At 39.7% G+C, this 26,568-nt stretch overlaps 1 protein-coding gene across 11 annotated transcripts in view; it reads left to right on the top strand.

The window, feature by feature from the left end:
• The window catches only part of CARMIL1 (capping protein regulator and myosin 1 linker 1), a 195,039-nt gene that overhangs the window by 143,703 nt on the left and 24,768 nt on the right, over positions 1-26,568 (top strand). For 6 of the 11 annotated variants that reach the window (XM_085571838.1, XM_021528664.4, XM_085571839.1 and 3 more), the window contains 6 exons: positions 113-241; positions 504-635; positions 4,835-5,010; positions 6,978-7,065; positions 9,726-9,875; positions 23,702-23,719. In XM_085571838.1, coding sequence (XP_085427964.1) covers positions 113-241; positions 504-635; positions 4,835-5,010; positions 6,978-7,065; positions 9,726-9,875; positions 23,702-23,719 — 693 coding nt within the window. The remainder of the gene's footprint in view (positions 1-112; positions 242-503; positions 636-4,834; positions 5,011-6,977; positions 7,066-9,725; positions 9,876-23,701; positions 23,720-26,568) is intronic. The other 5 variants (XM_021528668.4, XM_021528671.4, XM_085571834.1 and 2 more) reach the window with 1 other exon arrangement.

Here is a 26,568-nt window from a genome sequence, read left to right as displayed (position 1 = left end):
TGTCACTGCAAATCTCATCATGCTACTATTGATTTTCTACCTGGACTGGATTAAGGTTGTGTTTGACCAACGTTCTGATGTTTTACCTTTTGTATTTCTTTTGTTCAAGTAGATGATTGACAGAATATGTGTAAAAGTGCAAGATCATCTCAACTCTTTAAGGAACTGTGGTGTGGATGCTGTACAGGAGGATGTCAAATGTGCGGAACGGCTGATGCGGGATGCTAAGAACTCCAAAACAGTAAGCCTTTCCCAGCACGCTGGCAGTGCTGAGAGCAGCTCTGCGTGTGCTTGCAGCTTTTCTCTTTCCGGGCATTGAAAATAATAGTATGTGCCACAAAAGAGCATTTTCTTCAGATGACCAGCTGTAGGTAGTATTTAAAGTGATAAGAAAATTCTAATTTATGAAGACTTTGTTTTGGCCAAAGACATTTCCTGCTGTTTGCTCTGGTTTGAAGACAGTGATCAGCCTATTTTCTGAAGGTACTCTTCCTGTCTTACAGCTTTTACCAAATCTGTATCACCTTGGAGGAGCTGCTTGGGCAGGAGCAAATGGTTCACTTTCCAATCCAATCCAAGAGACACTTGAATCCATGGCTGGAGAAGTCACAAGGGTAGTGGACGAGCAACTTAAGGTCTGTAGACAGATGTGTTACCATCTCTCTCACATGCAGAAATAACTAAAGCTGAGGTTTTCTGTCGCTACATGCAAAGGTGCCACACTTAATTTTTCTTCTCAGTAGATTTGTATGTTAGCTAGCTATCTTTCTATTACTATTTTCTTATAACTTTGGGCCGTGTAATTTGGATTTTTTTCCCCAATTGGAATAAAATAAAAGGTTGCTTTAGTATTTTCAGTGGGCGGAAGGAGCACATACTGTTTATCATCATCTTTTCTCATCTGCTAGAAGGGGAAGACTAATCAATTGCTCCTTCAGCCTTTTTATAAAGGCATTTGTCAAGCACCCTAAGAAGCCTCATGCCCTGGAGGAAAGTGCTCAGTAGTTCAGGAGTCCTAGTAGAGTGAAAGCTGCTTTTTTTATAGACTCCCTGGCAGATTATTTTTCTCAGTGGTCACTTTTGAACCTGATGCAGAATTTCCACTTTACTGTTCAATTTGGGTAACTTGTAGGTATTGAGAGTGCCCAAAGAATTGGTACAAGCATGTTTACAGGAAATCTTCTCACAAGTTGCCTGTCAAACCTCAGCTCTTGAAATAGATGTTATTGATCTGTCAGTGTTCCCACCTGTGTGCTCAGCCAGCTGCTGCTCAGAAACTTGCACCTTGTTATATTTGCTCTTCCTATGTTATAAGCAAAGAGCCATCCATACAGCATGTGCAAAGGTATCGGTCCAGGAAGAAGACAAGGTGGAGAAATTTTAACAACATTTGGGATCTCTATGGAAGCTGATTAATTTAAAAATACTGCTCTGGGGCAGCTCAGACCAAATTCTGTGACTAAGCTGTTTTGTCTGTGTTCTGGAGTATTTAAACACTTTACAACCTTCATCTTTAGATTCTTTGATCTTTCAATTGAAACATGAAAATGCTTCAGTCAGTGGGAATATAATGAAGAACAATAATAATGCCATATTACTAATTACTTTTTTGAAATTAAAAAGTTAATGAGGAGGAAAATGGTGCTCTATTTTTAGTATGTTTCTCTCTTTCCTCATTATATGAAATAAGGTGAAGATTTCTGCAGACACAAAAGTGATTTATCCATATGATTTTTCCCAGTGGAACCTCTGGGGTATGACTGGGACAGGACTAGTCAGGTCAGCCCTTCATGCTGGTCTCATGCACTTAAATAAGTTCATCTTGGAGAGTCTTATAGAGGGTAAAAAAGAAAGCCTCTGCAACATTTGGAATGTTCCTGAATTAACGTGTTTTCCATTTACACTTTTACACATTTACAACAAAAGGCACTTTAACTCAACCATTCTAACTTTTAAATTTACTTCTGGCTGTGTAGCATTAAATTTTAAGAGGCTTACAAAAAACTATAAAGTCATAATGTTCTTTGTATACTCCAACACTCATTTTTATTGATTTTACTTAAGGTGGAAGGGCTTTCTTTTAAGTTCTATGCATGGAGGAGGAAGTGTTGAATGTGGATTAGAATTATTTTTTCCCCCAGTTATTCAGGTCAATTCAAAACATCATAAGCAGTTTATTATTCGCAAAGATAGATAAGGGAGCTCTCATAAGGACAGTTTTTTTGGAATTGTTGGGGGGAAAAAAACACTGTATGCTGTAAAAGGAGTTTTGATTTTTAGTTTCCATAGCAACCAGAGTGTGATTCTAAAAAGAAGTTTGGAAATTGGTTAAAGGCAATGAACACATTTTAAGTAAATAAGAGATTTTTTTCCTTTTATTTTTTAACTTAAGGAGAGGAAGAGGGGTGAAGAAAGGAGTTAGAGTAAGGAAAAACAATATATTGGAATGAGTTGAGTTAACCAGAGGAGAAATTATAGCAAGACCCTTGCCTTTTTTTTTTCCTGCTGGTGTCACTGTGGATACACAGAACCTGGAGATGCATTATTCAGTCAGAAAAGGCCCAAGGGAATATAAGCAAGTGAAACCTATGCAAACACAATTGTTTTGTAATGACAAGAGCACTCAAAATATTCTTCCTAAATTTTGTCCTGGAGCAAAAGATTTGTTGGCTCCATCACCTGTTCCATTTTTTATTTTGATATCATCATTCTTAAGTCCTTTTCCTCATGGTATCTTTCTTCTGAATGTTAAGATTTAACTGTGGTTAATTTTTTGTTCTTTTCTTTTACCTGGTGACTGGTACTTGCAGCCCTGTGACTGAAATGTGTGTGCTTTCACAGTCAGTATTGGTAGCTATGGCTTTCTGTCAGTGGAAGGTTTGGGCATGGAATTAGGAGGCAAGGAAAGGTTTCTGTAGATACCTTGTATAGATAATGGTCATGTGAAATCAACAGCTAAAAACCACAATTAAAGAACTGATCTTCAATTGTGCAGTTAAAGATAAGACCCAAATTCTATCTGACTTTTAAATTGCACATTCTCTCAGATTTTTTGAGTAAAAATTGATTTTGGAAATTTGAGGAAAGGTCTAGTTTTTCCTGCTGCTTCCCAGTGATGCCTTCTCAGAGCATTTTTTGACATGATCCATTTTGAAAGATTCTGCTTAGACTGCAATTTTAATTCGGCATAGCAAGTCTATCACTTTTATGATTGTGATTCATCAGTACCTTTGAAAGGCCAGGGAATTTTTTCACAATAAACTACACAATTGCACCAGTGAATAAATGCTATGGAAAAAATGGATGTGTCAGGAACTCTCATTAGTAGTTTACTTGGCTCAGTGTTGTCTAACATTTAAGTTCTTCATCCCCTGTGGGGATATGGCCACAGGGGCTTGAAAGGCTCTTCATTAGTTATGCTGCCCCAGAATCTGCTTGAGGACTGAAGGAGGAAATGTGGGAAGAGTTCTTAAAGGGCTTTTGGGAACCCAGCAACAAGATATGTTATTAGCTATAATGGCACTTGTCCCTTATAACTCTAAATCAAATGTAAAGATTGGACTTTCCACTTATGCTGTGGCCACTTTGTATTGCTTTGTTGATTCTTTCCAGACTGTAAAAGCTACAGACTCAAACATACTGCTTTGAATCACTGAAATTTTTATGCAGCAATGGTGTTTTTTTCTTGCTTATTGTCTGCATAAGGAAATTACTAGTTATGGTAGGGCTGTGCAAAGAGAAAAAAGCTCTGATACAACGGAGTTGAATTTGTGGTCTCTCACATGTGGTATGGTATTGAGAAGAAAAAGGAAATCAGCAGTGTTTTCAAGGGGTGCAGTTCTTATTTTTGTACAATTTACAAATGCCTAGAAAAGATCTAGGCTTACCTAGTACATCATTAAAATGAACTGTTGTTTCTTTTATTTTATTATTTGTAAGTACCTTCTTCTGTTTGATTATCAACCTTGTCTTATCAGAGACAAGTTGGCCCATTTCAGTTAATTGGGCTCTGACCTGATCCTTTTTTTTTCCACCCTCCTTTGAACTTTTCCTGCATGGGTGACCATGCACTGCAACAGGCTGCCTGAAGAGGGTGTGGAGTCTCCCTCACTGGAGATACTGGAAAACTGTCTGCACACAATTCTGTGCCATCTGCCCTTGGGAAACCTGGAGCAGTGAGGTTGGACTAGATGACCTTAAGTGGTCTCTCCCAACCTTTCACCCATTCTATGGTTCTGTGTGAATAAATATTGGTTTGCTATATCTAAAGTTTGCTGTAGATTTACATGTATATCAATGAAAGCCATATATTAAAGGTTTGCATGCTGACTGCAGATCATGCTTGTAGCTACTTCTTAATATTCAGCTGGTATATTCCAGCCATCTACAGCGTGCTGAGTTCTCAGGATCTCTCTTCCTCATTTACTGATGCTTCTTGCAAATTGGCAGGTCTGAAGCACTGATGAAAATTGGTGATTCAGGGCACAGTTTAGAGGGAAGGCAGCTGCAGCAGAGCATCCACTGCAGTGGTGGATGCACAAGGGAACATAATTTGTTCTGACAGTTCAACACACAGAGATGTAAATGTTTCATATTTGAAAAGGCAAACAAGTACAGTTGCGGGTCATTTTCAGAACAAGTGTTTTGATTCTCAAAGCTGTATTTTGTAAAATGTCTTATATTGCAGCTGGATGCCAAAATAGATTGGAAAGCAGGAAGAAGAATTGTAAAATCTACAAGTCTAAAAGTGTGATATTCAACAGAATAATGTTGTCACCTCACAGCTAAAGTCAATCCCAGTATCTAATGTTATTTTTTGCTTATTGTGCTGCAGACACTCCTTGAGTCTATGGTGGATGCAGCAGAAAACCTTTGCCCAAATGTAATGAAGAAGGCTCACATCCGTGAAGATCTCATTGAGGCCAGCACTGAGAAGATTTCCATCCCACGCACTTTTGTAAAAAATGTCCTCTTGGAGCAATCTGGAATTGATATCCTCAATAAAATTAGGTATTTTAGGAGGTTAATCTAACAAAATTGGAATTTGGATTCTGGGTTGTGTGTATATGTGTTTATGTAGTAGAAGAATTCTGGAATGCTTTTGTGACTCACAGGAAACTATATTATGGCATTCAAAGAGCCGGAAATTGCCCTACAGGTCTGGGGAATTTAGATTCGTGTGTTTGGGATCTCTAGGGATGCTAACTAAGATCATGAAAGCATGTGCTCTCATATTTAGTGAAAGATTTGGTTTGTGGTACGCAAATAATGTTTTCATGACTGATCCTTTTTAAAAAAAAGCTTTCTTTTCTCACATAACACTGGATTAATGTAATAGAAGGAAATGACACTATTTGCTTTGAGTGGTTGGTAGCAGTGCTTTGTCTATTGTTACATTTGGTCTGGTCCTATAGCTGTTAGGACTTTGTGTGGGAGCTGTGCACAGCAGACAGACATACTTAAAAAATGGAAACTTGGATATTCAAACCACAAATCTGGAGCAGAAACCATTACCCTAAATAACTCTTAGTTTGTCCTGTAAAAAAATTAGGCGCTTAACTGATCTTTTACTGCTTTTTTTTTTTCATATTGAATGTATACCAGAGAATATATTTACACAGTATAATGTGGTTAACCTGTACTTAAACCTTTTCAGTTCCTTTCTGCCTGATGCTTGAAAAGCACGACATTTGCATTGAGATGCTAATATCTTTGAGGAGGAAGGAAAGTTTTGCAGAGTGCAGCACAATAGGCAGGAAAAGGTGTTAAAGATTCTAGCTATACCTTCAGAGGGTTTAAAATAGTTCAGGGAGTGAGTTTTCTGCACTTCATTCCTATCAAATAAATCTTGGCTCCAGGAAAATATTACTGCCTCTTTTAATTGTAGAAGCTGGAACTCTCAGTGAGGTGAGGGTGCCACACTGTGATCTTTCCTTTGTTATATTATTTGAAATTAATGTTGGTAGCTGAGGGAGATTCCTTCACTCCCATTCTCTTCCCACTGTGGTTTGGCCACAATTCTACTTCTGTATGAATTGCACTGCCTTTCCAAGGAGTTCCTTTCCTTTTTCTCCAGGCTCTCTGCAGCAGTAATGCAGGCAGAAATAGCTTTGTTAAATCCAGTACAGCTCAGTCCACATATAAAAGCCATAAGCCAAAATCATGTCACTTGCTGGCAAATGTGAGTTGAAAGAGTTGTTGTTGAAAGCAGAGGCAGCAGAGGTGGAGCTTTGGGCTGCAGCTCAGGTGGTCATGTTTGTCGGCTCCACATCAGCTGCCCTACACAGCCAGAGCATTTGGTGCTGTCACCAAAGATGGGACTCCAAGGGAGCAATTCAAGGTACATATTTCCTTGAGAGGGAGTTAGGAACTAACTAGGGCAACCTAAGATCAGTGTGCAGGTGTGGTGGTGTTCCATATGTGTCTGTGCAGTGGAAAAATGGCTGATGTGAAGTTCTTGAGGCAGAAAGTGGTTACCTGGAGCAAAAGAAGAAGCAAAGTTATGATGGCATTGACTGAAGAAATGGCATTGTACACTTGTCCTTACCAGCTGATCAACACAAAAAATAATTGAGGAAATGAATGGATTATAGTTGTTCAGTGGAGTAGTGTTCTATAGACAGCACTGTCCTAATCCCATTCGTCTGGGATGCATGTTTGTATGATTTTAGTGGAGGAGTACTCCTCTCTGAGTTTCACTTCTTATTTTTATTCAGCTCTCTTACCCAGATGTTTTCATTTCATCTCATGGAAAACTGTGAGAAGCAGGTTAAATATGGTACAGAGGCTCCTCTGTTTATTGTGTGATTCATGAGTTTATTTCTGAAACCTGCAGTCATGTCTCCTGACACCTTCTAATGTTTTACTTCAAATAAAATGACAGCACAGTGGATAATCGTCACACTGTTGAATGTGTAATAAAGACGAAAATCTCCTGTGTGAATTAAGAAGTTCTCTCATTTTTAATCCTCACACAGTGAAGTAAAGCTGACCGTGGCTTCTTTCCTGTCTGACCGAGTTGTAGATGAAATCCTGGATGCACTCTCCCATTGCCACCACAAACTGGTGAGTTTTTTCTTGGTTGATATCTAATATGTCAGGTCTCAACAATGCCATTTATATTCATAACTTATGCAGTTTCTCCTTTGACAGCTCTATTTTGAAACTAGTCTTATTTTCATTGACAACCTGACATCTTTTGAAATACAATTTTGGGGCTCTTGCCTCTTTGCTGTAAGAAAAATGCAACCTTGGAAGAGATGTGTTATATACTTGTCCTATTATCTTTTGAGCTGTTGTCAGATCTAGAACTAAAAATGCCATCAGAATGCAGTATTGAGTTGTTAGTTAAGAGCAGTCCTAGTATTTATCAAGCTGAGGGTATAAGGCTTGACTGCTCATGAAATGAAAGGTAATTTCATTCTTTAGAATTCTTCGGGTACTGCTGAGACCTTCTTCCCTGAATGAGTATGTTTTGAGGTTACCTCAGAAATGGAGGTATCAAGTTTGAAGATAAATGAGTCGGAATGTAGAAAGGGAAGCACTGTTACTTGAAGGTCCTGAGCTGTTTGGGGACACAGATATTTATTATAGAGGTACTTGCCTCATCAAGAGTAGAAGAAATAAACAACTTTGTATCCACAGGTTTTTTGGTTGTTTTTTTTTTGCTTCTAATGCAACAAGGCTTTGTAAGGACAGTCCAGTACTCTTTTTTTAAAGAACTTAGTGGGTGGTCATTCTGACTAAAGTTGCTCTTCAGTTCTAATTGAAATTTCTCTGGCTTCAACTTGCAGTCATGACTTTTTTTCAGATGCTTCTCTTCCCAAGATAAGAGAACTATATATATTTCTCTTTATTTCCTCTGTGTGAAAGTCCTCAGACACATAAAGCAAATCACTCTTTCTGCCCCCACCCCTCCCTTTTTTTTGATGGAAGACTGAGTTACTTGAGCATGCATCTTTGTAATACAGAGCAGCATTGTGCAAAGGTACAACCTCTGGTATCTGGAGCTATGCAGCAGCAACAGCCTGCTGTGGGAGAGACCACATGAATGAGCTCCAGTTTGTCCTGGAGGAGGCTCAGCTGGAATGAGCAGTGACTGGGCTGTGTCTGTCCAGTGGTATTACACTACCTGGACATGCCCAGGTTCCTGCACAGTACGTCGTTTTATCCAGCCCTTCAGTCACTTCACTGAAAATCCTCTGCAATTTTTCCAGCTGTTTAAGAAGTTGCTTTTAGAGTTGTGGTTTCCAAAACCACACAGACTATTTAAGTGTTTTAAGGAACACAGTCCACAGGAATTAAATTGTTTTTCTGCTGATATTCCTTACTCCTTGTATTTGCAAAGCAAAGAATATAAGAGTTCCTTCCTTTTGTCAGAGTTTCAGTGGCAGCTCATTTTTAGGACAAGATTTGCTAGACCAACCTTCCACTAAATGCTTCTGGATACTTGTTGCTTTGCAAGATAGTAAAATTGGCTAATTGCCATTGCTTTGGGTTTCTAATGAATGATTGTGCATTTTGGGTTGTGATCCATTTTGGCCTATGTGACTAACATGTCCCTTTCACCATTTAACTCTGCTGTGTTTCTGTTAGCTCTAGGTTCCTTGAGATGATATAGCACTGATGAAAACCTTGAGGAGTACTGATCTCAAAAACGCTGCTAGAGAAAATCCTGTCTAATTTGACACTGTTAATCTTCAGCTGACAGCTGCAATCTGAGAGCTGGCAGCTAGTTCTTCATACAGTAAAGATTAAATGCACTGATGCAGTCCTCAGCCAGCTCCTTAAGTTGGAGTGCCGTGTTCTACCAATTCAACCACCCACAAATGTCTGTGTTTGTTGCATTGGCATAGTAGTGTTTGAGGCAACTTTGAAAAATAAACCTTGTTTGACAAGACCTCAGTTTGTCTAATGAGATGATGATTAGCATTAATTATTATTGCAGCTATTTTAGTGTGCTTGAAGATAAATTCATAGCAGCTCTCCAGTTGCTTTTCCTAAGAAGACATCAGACTAAATGAGCTATAATTAACTCAGGTCATCTGTTGACCTTTTTTGATGGTTAACAGAACAGCAATCCACTGGTTGTCCCAAATTCTGCTGATGTGAAGCAGTGGCTATGCCGCCTCTTGGAAGACTTCTCTTACCAACTGATTTGGGACAGCTGATTTTCAAATATCAGCTTTTAGCAGATGTTTGTTTAATATTCTCTTCAGTTATCAAAATAACTAGAAAATATTTCATAATTTCATTACATCATGAGCCCACTCCATTCCAAATACAACCCAAAGTGGTTTCTATAACATTCTCTGTGGCCCTAGTACCAGTTTTTGCTAGGCAGGTCTAAAAACAGACTTTATTGTTGATACAGCTTTTCCCTATCTATTTCTTCAGTGTAATAGAACTGAAGTATTTAAAACTGTGGGGTTTTTTTGTGAATAGCAAATTAAAACATTTTGGCCATTGAATAATTATGAAAATCATATTGGCTGGTATTGTATGTGTATTTGATAATTAAAAAATGGTCCAAGAAAAAGCTTCCCTTCCACACTTTCATTTTCTCTATGAAACAAAAACAGTGTGAGGACTAACCAACATAACTGAGCTTTCCTTTTGTACTTGGTGTTCTAGGATTTCTGATCACTGAAATCCTCTAAACTTCCTGTTTGGGTCCGCTTTGTCTTTTTTAAATTTGACTGGTGTGTTCCTGTATTTATCTCCAGGCTGACCACTTGACCAGACGTGGCAAACCACTTCCACAGCAAGAATCATTGGAGATTGAGTTAGCTGAAGAAAAACCCACTAAACGGTCGATGATCACAGTTGAGGAGTTGACAGAGATAGAACGTTTGGAGGATCTGGACACTTGTATGGTAAGACACATTCTGCAGCTCGTGTGGTTAAGCACACAGGTAATGAGGGAAGATGCTTTACAGAATATGATTTAAGTGAAATCGTGGTATCGGGAAGTTGAAATTAGGATTAGCTTCTAGAAGAAGTAAATATTAGCTTGGAAGATTTTTACCTGAGCTGCATCTTGTTGTTCAGCAGAAGGAAAGCTTTTCTCTTTTCTTCACTTCTTTCCTCATGCCTGTTCAAGGGCCTTTCCCTTTCATACACTGCTAGTAGAGTAAATACATCTTTCACAGGGCACAGTTTCCCAGAGCTTCAGCTGAGGTAATAAATTGGACAACCTTTCTGCCTTTGTCTTCCTTCTGCTTGGGTTCCTTTCACCTGTGACAAAAAATATTTCTGCCTGAAAGTTATGGTACTGACCATGAACAGAAGTTGATTTATGTGTGACTTTATTATAAAGATGGCTCTGTGCCATATCATCATCCTTACAAGATGTGAACTCGCATGATTGCAAATATAACTGTTCTCAATTCCAAATTCCCCTCCACCCAGCTCAGTCTGTTGGGGAACTTTACAGTGGACAGGAACTTTAGGAAGTGCTTCTCTGTTGCAAATTAGTCAAATTAGCTTTCTGCTCTATCTTCCTACCTGATTCCTTGGCCATGTGCTTTCACCAGAAGCTAAGATGGCAGAAAAACTGATTGCAGCTTTTTGTAGAAAGTTTATTGATTCAGCTCCCTGAATAAACATACTGCAGAGTCAGACAGCACAGGAGAAGAAGCAGCAGGGCTGCTGCCATCTCCAGCAGCTATCTGTTGGTCTCATTTATCTATCAAACAAAAGCACACCTTCCTTGCAAATACCAGCTTAAAATAGGTTCTCTCTCCCTTCCAAATCTCCTGTTTCACTGAGAGCTGATTTGGTACAATATTTGTCTAAGCATCACAAATCCCTGTGAGGCTTGTGGTGTTGATTACATCATCTAGTTCATCACTGGTACTGTCGTTCCAGAAACTTTCTGTGGCCAACCTTCAGTAATTATTTTGAGCCTTAGCGCCTATGGGAGAGACAGCCCAGTAAAATATGTGGCATCTGAACGCTGTACCTGTAAGTTAGTTTATGCATGCTAGCTTCATAGATGAAAAACTAAACTAAAGGCTTGTTTTGACACCCCACACTCTGCCTTTAAATTTATTCTTGCAAAAAATAGCTCCTGTCTTTATCTCATATCACCATGGTTATATGAAAGCATTATATCACTCCACTGTTGTCTTTCACTTTAGCCATATTAAAATAATGGAAATGTGATTCTGCTTACACTCTCTAAAAGATGCATTAGATGCTAACTGTACTTATCTTCAGAAGTGTTTATATGTCTTCATTCTCTTCATTCACCCTCAACTTGCGCAGAGATTCAAATACCTTTGTGACCCAGATTCTCATCAATACAATTTCTGAAGAGAATGAAGCATCAAATAAACATGAGACAGTAATCTTAGTGCTAAAGAATCCATTTATTAAAAACTGTAATCCATATCTGGGAGCTGCTTTTTGCTTCCTGACTACAAATTATGTTGCTTGCTGCTGTAAAAATATACAGATGGACGAATTCATAGAATAGTTTGGGTTGGAAAGGACATGAAAGATCATGTTCTGTGGACAGAGACATCTTCTATTAGACCTGGTTGCTCAGAGCACAATCCAGTTTGGCCTTGGACACTTTTAGGGACAGGGCATCCACAACTTCTCTGGGCAACCTGTTCCAGTGTCTCATCACCCTCACAGTAAAGAATTTCTTCCTAATATTCTTGTCAAAATCCACCCTCTTTCAGTTGAAGTGATTTCTCTTTTTTCTATCACCCTTGTAAATAGTCCTGCCTTTTTGTAGGTCCCCTTTAGGTACTGTTGTAAGGTCTCCCTGGAGCCTTCTCTTCTCCAGACTGACCAACCCTAGCTCCTTCAGCCTGTCTTCATAGGAGAGCTGCTCCATCCCTCTGATCATCCTCATGGCCTCATCTGGACTCATTCCAGCTGGTCCCTGTCCTTAAACTGGGGGCCTCAGAGTTGGAACGCAGCATTCCAGGTGGATTCTCACAAGATAGGATAGAGGGGCTGAATCCCCTCCCTCACTCTGCTGGCCACTCTGCTTTTGATACAGCCCAGGATACAACTGGCCTTTTGGGATGTGAGTGCATGTTGTCAGGTCTTGTTGAGTTTCCCATCCACAGACATCCCCAAGTGCTTCTCCCCAGGACTGCTCTCTCCCCAGTCGCTGCCCAGCCTGTGTTTGTGCTTAGGATTGACCCAACCCACATGCAGGACGTAGCACTTGGCCTTGTTGAACTTTAACATTGACACAACGACACAGCTCCAAAAGGCTGGGCTAGTGTTCTCACCGAGTTTCTTGTGACTGAAAGCACTTTAAGAATGCATCTAATGTGTGGAGTTAGTAAATTCAAAGAAAGCACTTTCCAAGTGATTCCTTTTAGCTATGGGAAAATCCTACAGAGTTCAGATACTCTCTTGATAAACATAACCTTATCTGTGGCAGCTTTTAAGTGTCACACAGGTATTTGTGTGGAAATAAGGAACCCTCTGACAGGAGCATCAGTGAATGCATTATGAGCTAGTCAGTGCAGGACACAGATATGTTGCTGAGAGATTTTACTACAAAGAGAAACATATGATTTATGAACTAAAATTAGGAGCCTAATTTATTTTGTTTATTTTTAATCTTAAATGTGAAGTAGATATTTAGATATTTCCTCCAAAGTGGCATTAGTCCAGGACACTGCCTTGCTTGGTTATTGGAAATCCTTAAGCAGATTTTTAGCCTTTCGATTAGATGCACCTGGCTGTGTGCAAAGCTCAAACCTGAAACATTGAATTGCAGTTTGGTGAATTGTACTTGTTTGGGAGCCTAATCTCCTATAGCCAAAGAAGTATTTGGAAAGTAGGATGGGGGTGATTGGGTTGCTGGGATGCTAGAGAAAACTCTCCTATTTTAAGCCAAGCCTTGCTCCAGCTGGCTGTCAAGATGTTTTGGGAAGAGATTTTAGTCATGAAGGAGAGGAACTGAGCTTGGACCACCATTTGGAGGAAGCTGTTTCCCATTTGCCAAACAGGATTTGTTTTACAAACCCCTATTATCTTCATCAATTCTTTGTTCTTGTTTTCTTCATCAAGCCTATTTATGATCAGTATTTGGCTGGGGTAAACTATACAGCCTCATGTTGTTATTTACCAACTTCCCTTGAAGCTGTATTTTAACAATGTGGGGGAAAAATGGATCTGGATTCACATTTGACTATGGTTGTAGGTAGATTGCATATCACTGAAGCTATGTGAATGACTGAGAGTGAGGTGGATGTATTGGTAATAAAATGTTGATGAGCTGTTTATTTTTATGTGTGAATTGAAAGCCGAATACAGAAAAGTATGGAATACTTGGACTGACAGCAAAGGGATCTGAAATCTCCACTGCTGGTGATAGAGGGAACAAACAGGCACTATTTCAGAGCCTGCCCACCTATTCTCAAGCAGAGTGCAGAGTGGCTGTGGCTGGGAGGATTTCCCTGACAGAGAAGAAGTTAAGATACGTATAAACAACACAGACAAGACAGAACGAAATATCACAAATGGGCTCACGAAATGCATCACTGAAAAATAGACTCTTACATGTTATTGCCAGTATTTTCTGTTGTGGGAATAAGGACTTCCTAAATATCAAACTCTGCAGTTAACATTTATTAGCTTCAGCTTAGGGTAAGTTTCTTATTCAGCCTTTAACAGTGGCCTGAGAGCCCATAATATGAAAGACTTGTCAGTCATACCAGAATTTGCCAGTCTGTTAAATGTGTTGTGAAGATCACTGGGAGCAATTGAGTGGTCCAGTGTAGGATGAGATTGCTGGAACATTACGCATCCGAGAGCTTCTGATCTCCCTGAGCTGCACTACAGTAAATTGATGCTTCCCTAATCTACAGCTGTCTTAGTTGTCTACATTTGATTAGAGCTGCATTGATGGTAATGAGTAATTAGATAAAAGTTGTGTGCAACTAAGATGGAAAGAAAAATCTTTATGCAGAAAATTACTTGCTCTTCTCAGATGAAAGAAAAACCCATAGCCTGCTTTTCAGAGCTTAGACACAATCATGAATTAAGTTCATAAAATAGTATGGTTTGTCTAAATTTTCCTGTGTGTGTATGATGAGTGTGACACATATTCAACTCATGCATGCATTTTAAAACTAGCTTTAAATAACGCACCCTTTTTTACTGAGACTGAATATTGTGTGTCTTGGTATGTGTGATCATGTAGGTAGATACTATCTGATTTTAATTCACATAATGCTTCTAATTGTCATGTGCATTAGTACTTTACAGAAGTACTAATTACTAAATTACTAATTACTAAATAATGATCATTCCCTACCAAAAGATAGTAGAGCATCTTTGTTAGACTGTGTTTAACAGTTATTTTCTAATGTCTTTTTTTAGCTATTTAAATGTTATTTTGGGTTCTAGAGTACTAAATAGACCTCAATAGAGTTGAGACAATATTTAAAGATGTTTTGAGAGAAACAGCTTTTCTTTTGCTAACAATCCACTGTTTTTTTTCAGTGTCTCTCTCAGCAATATAACTTTATTACTATAGGTAGTAACAAGATACAGCCAGGATAAGTATTGTTTTTATAATAAAGTAAAGGTTATTTGCTTTATGAAGAGGTATGGTAGGAAGTTGTTTGAAACATGGGAAGCAATTTTAGGTTGTAATACAGAAGTTTGCCTATAACTCTTCTTCAAAGCATTTCAGTAGGATTGAAACACTTGGATGGTCAATTTTGTTTGAAAAAATGCTAGTGGGTAATAGGAAAGGACTGGCTGTGGTGAATATTGCGTGCTAGCCATTTATCATCTATTTCTAATTTTAACCACAGAAATTGTTCTGTGATTTCAATGGAGAAAAGTTTTAACAAAAAATCTCATGAGCAATATGTTTAAAGTTCTTTCTTGAACAATATATTTCACCTGTAGAGTAGAGAAGAAAATTTTCAGAAATAGCAGAATGTGGATTGGTAGTGTATATTTTTCCTGGCTAGCCATTGTCAAAGATTTAGCAGATGAATCCTGTTTTTACATGAAAATTTATGACCTTGTGTGTTCTAGAGGACAAGGAGTGTATGAACCTCAGTGTTTTCAAAGAAAAGGAAAAAATGGCACTCACCAAAAATGAAATTATTGAAAGAAACAAATAACTAAAAAAAGAACCCAAAAAGAACACCCCAAACTCATAAAGCACCACCTGTAATCTGTTCTCCCCGACCTATCCCCAACCCCTGGTCCCTTTCCCATCAACAACAAGTTTGAATTAAAATAACAGAAACCTCTTCAGTTGCTTTCACTGGCAGAAGGAGGAGATCATGGTGCACACTCAGGAACATGTGCACTGATGCTGTAGGAAGGAAAACCAAAGCACAGATTCTCTGGTATGCCCTGATTTACTACCACATCTGATTCTTGCTGCTCTCTATTTACCTGCAACAGAATTGTCTCAGGCATAGAGACTCAGATTTTTAGATTAAAGACTGAACACCTACTGCAAATAAACCGTGTTTCCTGTTGGATTCTATATGTTCTCCTGTGCCATAAATAAAGCTCAAGCTCTGTGACTGACTTAATCCAGCAAAAATCTTCTTTTTGCTTAAATGAGCATCTCCACTTTCCCCCGTACACAGTTCTCACTTTCCTGCCCACAGCCTCACCACAAACTGAGTGTGGGAATTGATTCGACTGACAGGTCAGCTTTTCATGGAGGATTTCTTTCCCAGGTTAGTTTACAGACCAACTAGTCCCCTGGCTGAGTCCCCAAAACAAATCCTGAGTGGCAGAAACAAGCAGACGAGGATGAGGGCAAAGGCAGCAGCCTGGATGAATGCTGGATTAAATTGATTGTGACACTTGAGTTTCTCTCTTGTATGCATTAGCAGAAATGGGCCTTTGATGTGCAGTAAATACAGCACTCTGTGGGAAGCTAGAAACTGGCATTATGGTATGTGAGAGTGTTCTTGGCTCCAGAAAAGGCTCAAAGGCATGTGAGCAAATCTACTTCAGTGGGAGTCCAGTCACATTTCTGACTCACCCTGAACTAGGACAGTTTATGGTAATATCACCAGGAGGAGCAAAGTACAGTGCCAGAGTCCTCCTTAAGCCTTTCCCTACACATGCAGTGCTGTAGCTGAGAAAGTGCCATACAAAAGGAATCAGTGTGATCATTTTGCAGAATGTCTTGTTTATTTGCAATTTATGTGTTATCCTCATTAGAATTATGAATACATTAATTTTAATAGTGAATATTTATTACCTATCTTTTCCTGATTTCCTCTGTATATAGTTTTGCAGCATCCTCACTGCCCTTATCATGTGTATTCAATACTTGATACATATATAGACTACAGAGTACAGGCTTATGAGGGGTTACATGTTCCCAGCTGAAACACTCTAAAAGAAACCTGGCTTTCAATGTCTTTTCTTGGGTCTCTAAATGGAAGGAGGTGATGGATAATTTATAGTTTTTTGTTTTTTTTCTTAAACCAGCTGAGGTTTCTTAGAGTTCAAAGCTGTTTCTCATAATCTAGGGTACATTATTGGCACAATATGAAGTAAATGAAGAATGTGATGAACTGCTTAACAGTACTGCATTCATGTTTAAGGAAAAAAAGTAGTATAAATTTGGAGATTGCTTTCTGCTTAGGTTATAGGAAGAACTATGGAATGCAGCTGCTGGGTATTCTGTTTGGGTGGTGACACCTGTACCAGGCACTTGTTTTCCTGTAATACTGGTGCCTTAGCAGAGCCAGATTTGTGCTGGGGGTGGAGAGGAGGGCATGTAGTTGTTGTGATTTAATCAGGCAGGCAGCTGAACATTACACTCACCTCCCCCACCGTGGGATGTGTGAGAGAATTAGAAAAAAAGTAAAAAACTCATGGTTTGAAAAGACAAACAGTTTAGTAGAGCAGAAAAGGAAGGGGATCTAGTAAAAATGATGAAAAAAAATGTACAAAACAAGTGATACATGATGCAGTTGTCCAGCACCTGCTGGCTGATGCCCAGCCAGACCCTGAGGAGCAGCTACCACCTCCTGGCCAATTACTCCTGGCTTTATAAGCTGAGCATGATGCCACATGGTATGGAATGTCCCTTTGGTCAGCTGGAGTCAGCTCTCCTGGCTGTGCCCCCTCACAACTTATTGTGCACCCCCACTCTCCTTGCTGGCAGGGCTGCGTGAGAAGCTAAAAAGTCCTTGATTTAGTGTAAGCATTGCTCAGCAACATTTAAAAGCACCATCATGTTATCAACACTATTCTCATGCTAAATCCAAAACACAGCACCGTACTAGATGCTAGGAAGAAAATGAACTTGTTCCCAGCTGAGAACAAGAATGCACTTATATCTTTTGTGGCAGTAATTGTCTTACTGATGCTGATTTTCCATTGGTTTGCTTCATGTGTCATGAAAAAGCCACATGGAGAGGAGAGTTCAGTAACAAAGCACTCACTGAAACACTGGTCTTGAGAGATGAACTTCCCTGCAGGGATTTTAAGAGGGAGTTACTACTAAGAAATTTGTCTGTGGTGGACAGAAAGGTCTTGAATATGCAGCTGTGCAATCTGTGGGTAGTGCCAGCCCTGGCTGCACAATCCAGCCATTTGCCACTCTGCAGGCAAGAATTTGAGTGCCCAGCACAGGCACCTCAGCAGGCACCAGCTAGCTGTCATGGGCTGTCGCAGCCTGCTGATGGACACCTTTCCATCACTTGGTGGAGAGGTGACTGTCCCTACCTGCATTTGCTTGCCTGTTCAGCCAGCAGCTGAATCACCCCAGAACTCACCTACCTGCTCCAGGCAGAGTTAACAGGCTATGAGGACAAAGCCCTTTTGCACAGGCTGGGTCAGGGGCACTCATGTGATCCCTTTTGCCAGCAGAACCATGGAGTCAGTTGGTGTTCAGCACAAACAGATACCAAATTAACTTCCCACGGCCTCTGCTTATAAGAATCTTCCTGTTTTTTCCCTGGTAGATCAGCAGGAGCTCCTTTGGAGTAATTCTTGCCAAAATCTCTGCTCTGGAGCCTTTGGCAGAGGCGCAACAGCAAGCAGCATGAGAATAACCTGTGATAATGCCATTTCTGCAACACACATCTCTCTGTAGCCATGATGTGTCCCAATTCAATTAACATCTGTCAAGTTGACCTTCTCAAATGGTTGAAGAGTTTTCTGTATAGGTTGTGTGGTCGTTTCTGCTGCTTTTTTGATTCTTCTAGCATCTCAGATGAACAACTTGGCATGAGGTACTTAATCTGTGTTGTCTGGGGAAATCTTGTTTACTCTGAAATCTGGAGAGCCTACTGAAAATAGCACAAGCATGAGTCTGTCTCACTAAGAGTGCTTCACAGTTCTCACTTCACCCAGAAGAACATGAGGCTTGCCACGTTTTGCTCTGCAACACTGATACTTCATATTGCAAGGATAAAGAATAGTTCCTCGCAGGAAGAAGGGAGATAAAGTCTGCGCTAGGACAGGCAGTTACATAGTACCATTAGGCTTTACTATATTTTGTCAAGGAAAAGTAGGTTAGGATGAGCTGGGTTACCAGAATAGGAACTTAAAAATAAATAAAATCAAGTATACATACTGCCAAAAGGTCAGAAGACAGCTTCCAAGTCATCAAGCCTCATCACTGCTATCATTGACAACTGCATCACACAGCCTTATTCATAAATATATCAGGAATCCTCAAAGCATTTTTCTGTTAGACTAGAGGAGAACTTTGAGGAAAACATACTTTCTTTGGATGTTATTCAGGTCACCTAAAGCCTCATTACAAAGTAGTGCATGTATCTTTGCAGTGAGATTGTATCTCATGTTAGTTTAAGTTAGTGTGAATTTTTGAGGTCAGTACTGGCAGGACTGGAATACTAATCTGAAACCAAAAGCACTTAAATAGGTGAAAGAATCTTCAAATATGAAGATATTAAAGAAATCTAAAAGAAAAAAAAAAAAGAGAGAAGAACAAAGTGATAGAAAAGTCAGGTTGGTTTCACTCTAAGCTGATCAGAACTTCATTTTATCTGGTACAATTTAGCTATGAGTCATTTCCAATAGCATGGTATTTAGATATTCCTGGGAAGTTTGTGTCTATATAATCAGCACTTAATTCCGTGCTTGTGATGAGCAGCCCTGCTCAGGGTAGGCATCTTCCAATCTTTTCATTGTGTTTTTGTCCCTCTTAGGCTCATGTGCTTCCCCATGACTGTCTGACCAAGCAGCATTATTTAAATCATGTGTCATACTTTAGTGTCATCACTGCATAGGTCAGCTTTTGAGTTTTGCCATCCTCTCTTGGGTGAATAATGATTGACATTTTCCATCAGTTTATTTTATAGAAGAAACTCAAATACTCAAGTATTTCAGTTTCTCATACAGGGTCTTAGAATATTTCCTCTTTTCAGTGGGAAGATATCTTGATTTAGTATAGACAAGACTTAAAATTCAGAAAGTTGAGAGGTTTTTTTTTAATGCTTTAGTTCATAAAGTATATTCAAAGTCTCTGAGGGGTATGAAGATTTATTGTGCATGCTGGAGAGATGTCTGAAGCAATATTTTCTATGAGAAAATAACAACTCAAGTGTGCCTGGGTTTTCAAGAATAACACTTCCCATTATAATTTTGAGCATAGAGTCCACTTGCCCCTCCAGGGTAAATTCACTGTGATAAACTAATCCCAGTAGCATTTCCACTGTCAAATGCCACCACAAACAATGCATCATCTGCCCACAAAGAGTCTGACAACAGTGGAAAGATGACTGGTTGTTTTTTTGTCTGGATGACTGCTTATCCTTTTGGTAGTTGTTCACTTCAGATTGTTGGATGGAAGGAGAGATGGAGAAGCTGTGCTGGTTCTCAGTCCTGGGAAGCTCCAGGGCAGACAGGTACAATAGCTCTTTTCATAAAATCATCAAATGGTTTTAAAGATTCACTAGTTCCAAGTTCCTGCCGTGGGCAGGAGCATCCTTTGCTAGATCAAGACGCCCTAAGCCCTGTTTTTCCTGGCTTGAACACCCATTCAGCAGTACATTGCCTCTGAGCTGCTTTAATGATGTTCTTGCCCAGGGCACCTGATACATATGGTAGCTGTTAAAGAACTGCCTAAGGCTATCTTGAATAGCTGTCCACCCCTGCCTGTTTGCCAAGTTTAAGAGCTTTCTATTCTTACTGTATGGAAGATTAGGTCATGAACAAAGTAATTTTTGGGTCAGCTTTTGCCTGCTGAAGGTAATAAACAGTGACAAGCAAGCAGGTTGTGGTGACTTTAAGATATAGTTTGTTCTAGCTGACCTGTAGCAGGTCTCTCCTCTGCACTTAGTTTTTTACTAAAATAACTATAAAAGCAAAAGTAATGTAGTTGAAACCATCCTCTTGGATAATCTTGAAGCCCAGGTAATGGAGAAGATGTTAACCTCTTTATGAGCAAATAGAAAGCAAAACTGATGCTATAGAGAATTGCTTTTTCTTTTGCAGGTGGTAGTTGCAGCCACGGATTCCTTGCAGGATACTAATTCAGAACATGGAATTTAACGTTTGGTTTGATAATTTTAGGAACCACTCAGTTTAATTTGTGTGTCTGATTTTTCACTCTTCATGGTGTAAGCTTTGGTTGCTTTTATGCAGGGATGTTTATTAGCTGGAATTTTACATTACTCAAAAGATGCAAGTGCAGAATTATTAATTAAAAGAAAATACTGAAATGCTTGATGAAATATCAGAGTATATGTGCCACATCCCAGCAAGCAGAAAAGCAAAGGTTTCTTGGCTAGTAAAATATAACAAGCTCAAGGGCAAATCTACTGAGCTTATTTTACTGTAGTGCTACTCCTTTTCTTTCAGAAAATATTTCTGTACAAAGGAATTCTAAAGGTCAGGTTGGTTTATATGAGACTAATTGAATTAATACTGAACCCATAGCTCCTTCTGTAGAAATTCAGCTCTTCAGGGAGGGAAGGAAACAAACATACTGCTGAAACTCACATATAGATTATTTGTATGCCGTATTTATTTACATTATTTACTCTATCTGTCTGTCTGTCTATCTATCTATCATATTTCCATCAAGAGTACAGAATTCTGAAATATGAAGGTAAGGGCTGATATGAACAAGCACAGCCCCTACCTTCAGGACTGTGAGGGGCTTTGTTTTCCTGTCTACTGAAAAATACTCCATTAGGTGTCATAGATTTTAGCATTGCTTTTAACTTTCCAAGGTCGATGGCACTCAAGGGGCAGATTCTAAGGACAGTGGCTCTGGTTATTGTCACTACTAGTGGGAAGTACATCACTGATTTTTGGAAGCCATGTCAGGGGTTTCACCCTGGAAATCACATAAAATCTTTAGTTGAAGTAAGCAATAACAACTTTCTAGTTCCAAAGGTTTTCTGTGCAGATGGTGAGATACCTGCATGTCCAAAGATGTCATGTGCAAGAACCAGAACTGGTCAATTAATTTGCTGCTCTGCTTTGTTAAGAAATTTTTGGGTTTGTTTTTGTTTGTTTGTTTGTTTGTTTGGGGTTTTTTTGGGGTTTTTTTTGAGACAACATATGTATGACACTGTCAGAGGTAGTTGGGAGACTAAAAGAAGCATGGGAAACATTGATTGACTGAACTGGTGTCATGGCAGCTTTACAGGTCAGAATTCCTTACAGCAAAAGAAAACAACAGGACTTGTTTTCTTACACCTCTTTCTTAAAAAGGCAAACCCCACAAAATGCATATAGCTGAAATGGTATAGCACTGGATAAATATGTTCTGTAAAATTCCTTTGAAATATTTTTATGACATCTCAAACCTCATTGGCACATTGTTAGAATTCCCCAATGCAGTTTCTTGTTTTGTTTTGGTTTAATTTTGTCGGGATTTTTGGCTGTGGGTTGGTGTTTCATCTTTGGGTATTGTCCATGTATACTGCAAGGCAGACCACTTCATATTGCAATTATGCTGAGAGCAAACAAAGTGGGGGAAGGTTGAGAGGCCTTATGGTCTGTAGCACTTCAGGGGGCTGAAGACTGTCTTTAGGTTCCCTGCAGAGCAGCCAGAAGATTCCTTGGTGGCTTCAGGCAAATCCCTTGGTCTTTGCTTTGCTTTGCTTAATGGTGCTTCCTTCTCTAACCTGCTGTGCACCTCTTTCTCCCTCCTTACTCCCCACCCACAAGGTGTTCAGCACCTTTTAAGTGCCTCAGTAGATGGGAGATCACTGAAGTGTGGAAAGCAGGAGTTTCCATAAGCCCTTGTTGGATCAGGACCATAGACTCTCTATAAACTCTCTCCTGGAATTGCTTCCATTTATGTGTGTTGCTTTGCACTTTGGTCCCAATGACATTTCCAGCTGCATATATAATACAAATAACTTTCCTGCCTATGCATTGAATACACAGAAAACGCTGGACTACTGCCACGAATGCTGTCTGAATGGGAATCAGTGTTGCAGGTTTATTTTTTGAAGTGTGCAGGAGCACATTTTTAAAGATTGTATCAGTTTTTGAGATGTTTGTGATTTGGTTCTGCAGTCTCTCCAGCAATCTCAGAGCAGCTGTAGTGATTAGTAGGGTAGAAGATGGGCAAGAGAAGAGAGAACAAAGATTCTGACAGCAAAATTGAGTCAGAGTGTATGTGTGCATGGATAGCATACAAAAATGAGAGTAATGAGGTGGTTTGCTGGAATCACTGCTAGCTGAGAACTCTTGAACAAAGCCAAAGTTTCTGAGGGTAAAATAAAATAAAGACCAAAAAAACCCCAAAACCCTGAGGCAAAATCCCAACAAACTAACAACTGACCCTGAGGACAGCAGGAAAATAAAGGAGAGGACCTGGGTGCAAAAACATGCAGCACTTTATTGACAATGTCCTTAATCCATACCATGACTACTTCTGCAAAATTCTGCTAACACCTGCAGTGTTGTAATAGCTGTTCCTATTTAATTTGAAAACAAAAGCACACTTCTAATAATTATTTTTTCTAACCCTAAATTTGGGAGGAGCATGGTTGGTCTTGAGCTATAGAAGAGATGGGATATGGCATTTGGGATTGCTTCATTTCCTGTGATGGCTATGCTGCTTCCTTTTTTTGCTTATAATTTTTGAAGGCAAAAAGGTTGTGCTTTAGTCATGAAACAGCAACTTTCTCATGTGCTAAAAGTGCTTGAAAGTCTGTGTCTCTAAACCTCCTTATGGGAAGGAGAAATACTATTGCTTTTGTTTAGGCTTATTTAAACCTCAGGAGAACAGACTTCCATCCTTTTTCATTCCTTCAACAGAAGCTTTGTTTTATTTTCCTTGCTTACTTGCACGCCACAACAAACAAGCAATTTTTAATTCAGAATCTTCCTTCAGACTAGGAAGTAGGAGAATTATGGTTTTTTTCTCACTCCTGGTGCCAGCAAAATGGAAAAACACAGTACATTGGGACAGCAGGTGGCAGGTTGGCACCATGGCGAGTGCCTTATATTGAAAACAAATGTCAGAAAGCCTTAGTTTTTCCAAATGTAGATCAAATGAGAGAGCACATATTTCTCTGGTTATCCTCTGGAAATACAAATTTGTATAGCACTTCCAATACAAGGGATTTTTACCCCATTCTTGCATGTCACCTTTCCTGCTAAGACTTCCAAGTGTTTTGGCTTTAGTTTTCTTTATTTTGGTGATTCCTGGTTTTGCCTCCTTTCCTGACAACTGCTGTTGCTTTGTCTTCCCCATTCATATTCTTTTTTCTTTCTTTTTTGCTGCATGGAGACTCTCTGCTGTACAAGTGTAAGTATTTTTTTAGCTCTGCTGTTTCTGGCCTACTTGTTTATGTTTTTGTGCTCCATTTGCCTCTGTACTGAGTGAGAGTCTCCTGGGAGACTGTAATGCCATCCATCTGCACCTACAAATGAACTAGGCAGTAGTTCAGGAATGAGATTGGATTTACAAAAAGGTTCAGCTAATGTAGTGTCTGAATTTAAGGGATCCCTTGGTTTTAAGACCAAACCAAATCAGAGTGCTGCTATTGGGGGTATAAGCACAAATATTACTCCTCAGAAGGGAAGTCTGTTGAGTTGGTTTTATATGCAAGCATCATACAGCTTAATGAAATAGTCCTTAGCATGTTCTCAAAGCTGAAAACTCATATGTTGAATGGAGTCTGGTTAGGAAGGTAAAATTCAAGAGGGAGCAGCAAGTTGTTCATTAGTTTGTTTGAAATCTGAAAGGGAAGTGACAGGAGGGTCACAGAGCATCTCTGAATCTAATAGGATTTAATATAAATTACTTTGAAGTAGGAGGAGAAAAACATGGAAATAAGCATATCCTTCAGCACTGAGAGTAATTTCAATTATCTGTATAAACAAAGAGAATATCTGAGATCCTCTTTCTGAAAGTACATTGTTTTCTAGCATTCAAAACAGAACGATTTCAGTTGATTTTAATTCCCAAGGTACTAGTGTTCTTCCACAGCTGGTAATACAATTTCAGAAAGCTCCAGAGAATTCAGACAGTTTTGTGAGGAAGGCAGTCAGAAGGGAGGAATCTGGAAAAGCGATCATGGGGAAAGATCCTGGGAGCTTAAAGTTAGCAAGGACACATGACAGTGTGTAAATAAGCCCTTATTTGGAAGTGTGGCTCCCATCTACTGCAGAAGGGTACATTCATGGAGCCATTCACTGAGATCTCAGTGGCATAGGTGCATGCAGACTTCCAAGGGGTCCTCTCAAATTCCAGAGATGCAGTTAATATTTCTATCTGTACTGCCAAGCAGCCTACAATGTGCTCATGGAAAAGTGGGCAAAACAAGGAAGAATTCAGGAGGTGGAGTGCTAGAATGGAAAGTCTGTGGAAGTTGTGTATGAGAGGAGGTGATACTAGCAGCCATTCCTCTGTAAAGGCCACAAGGGAAGCATAAGGCTGGAGAGCCACGTTGTGCTTGTGGGGCCAGAGGTGGTGAGAAGGCAGAAGATGTGCTTCTGCCAAAGCTGAACTGCTTCTTTGTAATATAGGAAATGGGAGTCAGGCTGGGTAGTTCAGATATCTCCTCTAGCAATGACATGTGCACTGCTGCTGCAGCAGACTGTGTGGTGGCTGAGATGTTAAGCAGAGATTAAGCCTAATATTTTGTAAAAGAGCACACTGGCCTATTTAAATTAATGCTTTGACCCATTTTGCTCTGCATGTGATCTAGAAAGTTTACTTGGCAAGAAGCCTTTCATCTGTGCACTTCGTAAACAGGCTAGGAAACAGAAGGTTTTCAAATACAAGTGTATGTGGAGCTGTTATTCATGCTGTTAAAGCAAATGGGAAGCATCTCTATCCCTCTGCCTTTATCCGCAGCAACCAAGCTGCTGATGGATCATGCCAAGCTGACAGTAAGTTACAGCAGAAACTGGCTTATGGTCATCAGCACAAGCTCTGCAGGGTCATCTGGGGGCATTTTCTTTTCTGGGAAGGAAAATGAAATCATTCTGTTCCTGGCTGTTAGAGAAGTATTTGGAGCATTCCAGTCCTTGCACAGGAACCTCAAAACTTGCCCTGTGCTGTTTTGCATTGGTGCCCTGTGCCGAGGCAGCTCTCAGCTTGTCCATGTTCATCACTCAGAACACTGGCCATGCCTGTGCAGCTGCTGCTAAGTGACCAGAGCTCTTCCATCAGCAGTGTTTTCTGTTCTCCCTTCTGGTCTTCTTTAGCAAAGGAGTTGCTGTATCTAACTAAATGTAACTTCCAGTCACACCACCCAGAAAAACCAGGAAACAGACTAAAATCCATGTGAATATACCTTCATAAGAGAAATGGGCTGTGTCTGGAAATGAAACCAGGACTACCAGGACTAGTGACTTAGGATTGCTGTCCCCCAAATGCTGAGCTGCCCCAGCTCTTTCTTACATGAGGTGTGAATGCTTTGCTTGTTTCAGGTTTGGGGGATGGATGGACAGCTGCTGAGGTGTGCAGTTCAGAGGCTGCAAAGCCGCTTACCTTTTGCACAGTCCACTGCAGTTGTGGCTGAAAAAATTCAGCACCTCTCCAGCCACTCACCATCAAATCCATTGCATTTAATTTATTGGTAACTCTGAAGGTAGTGTCTGACCTTTTGATGCAGCAACACTTTGCCTGATCATTAGTGTCAGAGTGAGTCTACTCAGGTGGCAAACTACTTCCTGGCTCATCTTGAAACTATTGCATCATTTACTGATGGTTGTCAAATATGGAAGTGGAAATCTGCAACAGCTGAAGGTATCTTTTTCTCCCAACAATGTACATGTCAATAAAACCAGAGTTCTGTTGCCCAGGCAGTGCTATCACTGCCCACTCTGTGGTCTTTAAGTCCTTTTCTGGTCTTGAGAAAATAGGTAATAACTGTCCTGTCACAAAAATCTGTCATAACCCTGAGCATGTGAGTACTGGCATAATGATCCTCATGGCTACTTTGGGAATATGAATTCAGCACATGCGAGTCTGTGCACTGAACCTCCCATGCATAAAAACTAGCAAATCTTTACCTTAAACAGTTCATGATTTGTCTGAAATGTTAACACCAACTGTGTTTTTTCTGGCTGATAAAAAATTGATGCTACTAACTTCATTAATAATTCTGTTAATGAGTGGCAAGCCATAACAGCTTGCTGACTGAT

Source organism: Lonchura striata, chromosome 2 (genome assembly GCF_050655825.1).
Source record: "Lonchura striata isolate lonStrDom1 chromosome 2, ASM5065582v1, whole genome shotgun sequence".
NCBI classification, from domain to species: Eukaryota; Metazoa; Chordata; class Aves; order Passeriformes; family Estrildidae; genus Lonchura; species Lonchura striata.
Note: the sequence above shows the minus strand (reverse complement) of the source record. Positions and strands in the feature narration are given on the sequence as shown.